General features: G+C 39.9%; 1 protein-coding gene across 3 annotated transcripts in view; it reads left to right on the forward strand.

Annotated features, from left to right (window-relative positions):
- cpamd8 (C3 and PZP like alpha-2-macroglobulin domain containing 8) overlaps positions 1-6,498 on the forward strand; it is a 38,030-nt gene that overhangs the window by 21,998 nt on the left and 9,534 nt on the right. For all 3 annotated transcript variants that reach the window (XM_008336829.3, XM_025053745.1, XM_025053749.1), the window contains 9 exons: positions 1-33; positions 440-514; positions 1,802-1,967; positions 2,444-2,530; positions 2,607-2,743; positions 2,821-2,976; positions 3,789-3,851; positions 5,549-5,811; positions 5,897-5,984. In XM_008336829.3, coding sequence (XP_008335051.1) covers positions 1-33; positions 440-514; positions 1,802-1,967; positions 2,444-2,530; positions 2,607-2,743; positions 2,821-2,976; positions 3,789-3,851; positions 5,549-5,811; positions 5,897-5,984 — 1,068 coding nt within the window. The remainder of the gene's footprint in view (positions 34-439; positions 515-1,801; positions 1,968-2,443; positions 2,531-2,606; positions 2,744-2,820; positions 2,977-3,788; positions 3,852-5,548; positions 5,812-5,896; positions 5,985-6,498) is intronic.

The raw sequence follows: 6,498 nt of genomic DNA on the forward strand, positions 1-6,498 counted from the left end.
GCGATGGGACGCATCCTGAACAAAGACCTGCAGGTGAGACGGGTGTCTGGTGGGTGGACAGGAAGAGCAGGGCTAAATTAAAGGAGGGACTCCCATTTCCTCCTCCACAGATGTTAACTGGAAAGGTTTGACATTTGAACAGTCCTTGAACTTTTGGTTTCAGCCTCCATAGAAAAGCTTTATATAATGTTGTTAGTTCATGTGGATGCTGCTTCAATAACTTTGAAGTACTAAACACATTTCAAAATAAAATTTTAACTTAAAGTATAACTCTGTGTACTGAAAACATGTGGACTATTTGACAAATCAAGCAGTTTCTGACTGATTTCTATGCAGCTTTTATCAGATTTTTATCAGATACTTCCTAGGTGCTTTAAAGTACTGTGAAATATAATGAAGGTATATCTGCTGAAAACACTGTAAACTCATGTGTTTGCAGGGAGGAATCCATGGGAAAATCTCACTCACTGCTTATGTAGTAGCAGCTCTCCTGGAGACAGGGATAAATACTGAGGTAAGCAGACAGAAATGTACTTTTTGTCAGGTTGTACCTCTTAGTACTGCTGTTATTTAAACCCAGTGCTGTGGTGTAAATTAATGATTTGATCAAAGAGGAAAATCTTTGTAATTCAAGAGGGGAAAACTGTGTTCAAACTGCACCACAACTCAACCCCCCCCCACCCCCCCAAACCCTGGTCATGTGTGGACTTATCGCTGCATTCCCGATTTAAGTAAGATGGATATGTTGGCAGTCTGTCTACTCATATTTGTTATGTTCCACTGCAGCTCATATAATATTTAAACACATTTGGGCACAGGTGAAGGGATTAATCATTCTTAGCAAAGACACAAAAGAAGAATTGTCCTCTCTGCGTTTTATACTTTTTAACTTCCATCCCACAGATATTCACCAGAACAACTTTCCATGTAGTCCCATAAATATAAATTAGAAATAAAGATGTTACAGCTGCCTGTGAAAGTGCTGCAGCTGCTGCTTTACATTTGTCCTCTTATTTTATTTATTCTTTTTTTGCCCCTCCCCCACCCCCCACTCCTCCTTTGTACCTATATCCTCTGATATCTGCCCTAAAGGACCTCTCCTTTTGCAAATGATAAAAAAGTGAAACAGTACCCTTCACTTCAAAGCCGTACTATTACCCCCTTTAAATTCACTTAATTAAAAGATGGCTGCTGCAATTACCGTGAGTGGCTGTGGAGGGAGGCCTGTCATCTGGTGGATGAGAGGGAAGGTCACATCTGCTGCAGATGAAAGTAAACCCTTTAACTTTTTAATGGCCTAAATTAGTGTTTATTCAAGAAGTGTGTCTGAAGAAGAGGTGGTTGTGGGTGCCGACGGGTCAGCCCCTGAGCAGGGCACGGCATGTAAAGACTACATCTGATGATCTGATGGTAATACGATCAACCCTGAAGGAAGTGTGTCATTCTATTATGGTTACACTTAATGCAACCAGCTGCAAACATGTTGATCACCAGTGTTTTAAACCCTTATTTGTCGTAGTAAAATTAAGATCTGAAGCATGTACAAAAATAAAGAAAATAAAACCACATTAGTACCATTATAATGAAAATAATAATAATAATAATAAATGTATTATTTATAGTTATTCTTATTTAATTGTTTTAATTGTATTATTAAATATGATTTAGGCCATTGTGTGTTGTTATTGTATATTTTTATATTTATTTATATTTTTATAAATAAATATACACTTTATTTATTTACATATATATACATATTAACATGCTAATATAAATTACCATGCTGTTTTTCTGGACCCAGGAAGAGAAGGTGGCAGTAGCTAAAGCCAAGAATTTCCTGGAGTTGAACACATACTCTGCAGATGACCCTTATACAACAGCCCTGTCTGCATACACACTGGCCCTGCTCCGCAGCCCTTATGCCCCACTGGCCTTACGTCGTCTTAACCACATGGCCATCACTCAAGGTATTGTCACACGTTTCACTTCATGCAACAGGATAGAGAAAACACTAGAGGCTCATTCATTGACAGATGTTAAATTTGTGTAAGGAAAAGAGTGGGATTTGAACTGAAATGTGTCAACAACAAAAAAAAAATCACAGTACACCGTGTCTCAAACCAGGACCTGTTATGGAAACAACAGTGGAAGCAGCTGTTGTAGTCCTGACGCTGGCTCAGTCCACTCATCTGTTTCCTTTTTGTTCTTATCTGGCCGTTGACTTCCACTGGTTATTTCCTTCTCTGCTTTCTGCAACTTTTTGCAAAATGGGCTTGAGTTAGTGGGAAACAACAGTGTCCACGGCTGACCACAATCATTTTATTTAACAAGAACATTGGAGAGACAGAACCCTTGTTATAGTTAAACAGCAAGATACTGTCAATGGAGTGATTACAGGATCTTCCCACTGCACACTGGTTCATCCAACTGTGTGTGTCTGTAGATGGACTCACTCACTGGAGCCTGACAGGCAGCACTATGACGGACGAGGACACCTTCATGGGCTTCAGTGATGGCCTTTCTCAGTCAGGTACACTGGTGCTCCATTGAAACCACTCTTTCTACCCAAAATGCAAAGTTTCCATCCAGTACCTGTTCTTTCCCAGTGGTGTCAGCAGAGGTGGAGATGACAGCCTATGGTCTTTTGACGTACACCCTGCTGGGAGATGTGGCGTCTGCCTTGCCTGTGGTCAAATGGCTGTCCCAGCAGAGGAACGCTCTGGGCGGCTTCTCCTCCACGCAGGTACAACATTCTCCACCGGCTTCACATCTGTTCACCTCTTGAAGCTGCGTCACTGTAAAGCTGTCGTTCTGTTCCAGGACACTTGCGTGGCTCTACAGGCACTGTCAGAGTACGCCATCTTGTCTTATGTGGGAGGGGTCAATCTCACCATCTCGCTGGCTTCCACCAACCTTGACTTTCAGGAAACCCTCGAACTCAACAGAGACAACAAAAAACTCCTACAGCGTGCCAAGGTACACACATCAGGGCAAACCATGTCCAATAAAAATACTTAATTGTACTTCTGTTGGTTAGATAAAAATATAATATATTTTCCAACATTTATTAAGTTATGTTTCTCTTTGCTAGTACAGTCCAATCCAATCCAAAAATGTGTCCCTAAATGTTAGCAATGCTCTGACCATACTGTTTCAATGGCGAATCTGTTTTGATTATACTTTATATTTTAGTATCTAGTATTAATATTTTATTTTATTTGTACTTTATTTCATATGTATTTTGTTTTCTATATATTATTGAATTTCCAGTAATCTAGCTGCCTAGTCATCCTTTATGCAGATGACACCCTTATGTTTGTTTAACAGCACCTGGTTTAAAGTTATTGTTGAACTGGTATGGACCAGAGTTACTCTTTGACATTGGGTAGAGAACTTTGCTGTATGTTTTTAATGGTTGACATAGTAGTCAGAGTCGAACTAACTTGAAGCTATACCTGCTCCATCTGTTGATGTGGCCAGTATGAGCCCTCTAGCTGTGATATTCCAAAGTGTGTTACTAGGTTACTCTGTGTTTGTTTGTTTACATGCAGCGTGCTCTCTCTCTCTCTCTCTCGCTCGCTCGCTCTCTGCCAGACATGTTCTTTCACTTCTTGTTGTCGTCTCAGTTTAATTAGGGCCAATAAGGCCCAGCTGTTTAGTGACATGACACGAGTCACGTTGCATCAATCTGTGGAATTCATTCTTTGATAAATGACTGACCGACTTCTTCAGTTTTACCTAAAACATGAATTGTTTGCTGATTTTTGTTTCCTTTTTCCTCTTCACAGATCCCCAGTATCCCCACAGGCCTTTTCGTCAGTGCCAAAGGAGAAGGTTGTTGTCTGATGCAGGTATTTCAGTTTGACAAACACAACCCCCCAAAACACAAACAGATGCATGAACAAAGTTGAACATTTCTCAACAGGAACTCAAATTATGTTTCCATGTGTTCTGGACTCTCTGTCCACCTGACTGTTAAAAAATGTCCGTCTCTTGGTCGGTCAGTAAATGCATCACGTAGAAGAGAAAACAGTGGTAGGCTAGAAGCTGCATTTAAATCAAGATAATTTAATCTGGAAAAACTAGTCCCTATAGCTTTAAAAACAAACAAGAATATATTCACCCACTAACAGGTTCAACAAAGTCCGGATCTTTCCGTACCATTGAATCCATTCATCATCGCTGTAGCTGAAACTATTCCACCAAACCTTGAAGGAGATGAAGTGCATCTCCTCATCTGCTGAGCTGTTGTCAGAATTCTACACACACTTCTGTTCACATCAACACACCTCTCTGACAGCCCCTCGGGGCAGCAGCACCTGGGATCTAATGAAATACAAGGGCTGTGCCTTCACACACCAGTTGCCTGTGTGTGTGTGTGTGTGTGTTTGTAGACAGTGTATGTGATGAGTATTTATTAATGTGCCTCGGGAGCATTATTTAGTAGCTTTCAAATCTCACTAGATGATTTATTTGCAATTTGTACAGATCTGGCAACAGTGATCTCCGTGAAATTAAAATGAGCATCAAAGCTGCACACTGACCCCGGGCTGAAATAGTAGTCTGCTGAATGCATGTCTGGTGTCTAGTGAATGTGATTTGTGGTTTATGCTTTAAAGTGCTGCACATGTCTCTTGGTCTAAGCTGCTCAAGGCAGGCTGTTGTAAATACGTGAACTAATTCCAGTGTCTTATCGATGTTTGATGACGGATGTGGCCGTCGTACAGTACAGCTGACGACAACAGTTAACCAAGTTAACCAGCAGTTACTAACAAGAGTTGAACTTTAACTGGGAAATCACAAGATAGATAGAACTTTGTCAATGTCTCAGGAGTAAAAAGGATAAAGCAGAAATAACATTAAATCATAAAATAACGTAAAAACAAAATGTACTTAGTTATCACACATTTTAGTAGAATTTGAGTTATAATTGTTGAATGTAATTATCTTGAGATTTCATCATATTAATAATTCCATCGTTTTTGTTAGTTCGAAAAAAACCCAGGTCTAACTGCTGATATCTGTCTTTCTGTCCAGCAGGATACAGAGAAAAGGTGATTTATCTTAACTAATCATGAATAATCATGATCAATTATTACATTTATCTTAACTAATCATGAATAATCAATTATTATATATTTCGTAGTGATTAATTGTCAGCTACCTGGATTAGTAATCATACAACAAACATTCAATCACTGGTGTTGACACATTTCATAGACACATTTGTGGTTTTTAAAGAAATGTATTTTTATATAACAAAAGCTGTGATTAATTCATCAAACCATGAAAATATTATACTCAAAAAAGAGGTTAATCTGATGTCACAGTGTTACTGTTGTTGTTGATCTGCTGAACTAATAATTCATAGGTTACAAAGATCTGTGCAGAGATGCAGCTCTGTTTCCATGGTAACATTCCATTGATTACCCTCCGTAGGGATGGAAGAAGATTAGTTCTTCTCTTGCCTTGTTGCCTAACACGTATGTATAATATATATATAATATATATAATTCTTTGGGTATTTGGCCTCTCTCTGTGTCTGCAGATTGACGTCTCCTACAATGTCCCCGACCCAGTGTCCAAACCGGCCTTCCAGCTCAAAGTGGATCTGAAAGAGCCCATTCATGAACGACACCTGCAGCCTCCCTCAGTCTCCTCGACTTCCCGTCATTCTCCCCTGCGTTCCCGCAGCCGTGTGGACAATCGCTCTGAGCTCAACCGGAAGCGTCGCACCCCAATCGATGACGATGACCCGGCTGCCCACCAGGACAAAATGGACTTTCACATCTCTCTAGAAGTTTGTGCTAGGTATAAAATATAGACTAAGCTAGGCTGTATCTTCATCTCTACTGTTGAAGAGTTGTCATCATTGAAATCCTGACTCCGTTTACAGGTGGCTGCACTCGGGATCGTCCAACATGGCCGTCATAGAGGTTCCAATGATTTCTGGATTTAGAGCTGATGTGGAAAGTCTGGAAAGGGTATGTACTGTAATCACACTAATGCTGAGTTGAAACATCAGTACTGGAATTGCCTGTCATTATTTTAATTAATTTTGCCAATTACAATATGAATAATATAACTATAATTCTGCAAAAGTGCACAATTGTTTTGTAATTGTTATTTTTAATCAGAAACATCTCCTATAGATTAATTTGCAAAATGGTCCTGGAGATGTGAGCATGAAGCCACGTTGGTCAAGGTCAGGAGAGTCGTCATGGGCCCGAAGGTCTTTTTTATTGGAAGTAGATGAATGAGCATCTAACTGAGGCCCAGTGGAGCTCCAGCGTCTCAAGGTCAAAAGTCACAGGGCCTCTGTGGGCCCACAAGGTCCAGTCAATCATCTTAGTGGGCCACATGAGGAGCCCAGCTGAGTGTGTGTAAAGGAACTGAATACTGAATGAGTCGTTGACTGAATTAAGATATAAATATATATATATATATATATATATATATATATGTCCATGGAGAGAGAGAGAAGGGGGAGAGATATTT

The sequence above is a fragment of the Cynoglossus semilaevis genome, chromosome 2 (assembly GCF_000523025.1).
Source record: "Cynoglossus semilaevis isolate Cse_v1.0 chromosome 2, Cse_v1.0, whole genome shotgun sequence".
Classification (NCBI taxonomy): domain Eukaryota; kingdom Metazoa; phylum Chordata; class Actinopteri; order Pleuronectiformes; family Cynoglossidae; genus Cynoglossus; species Cynoglossus semilaevis.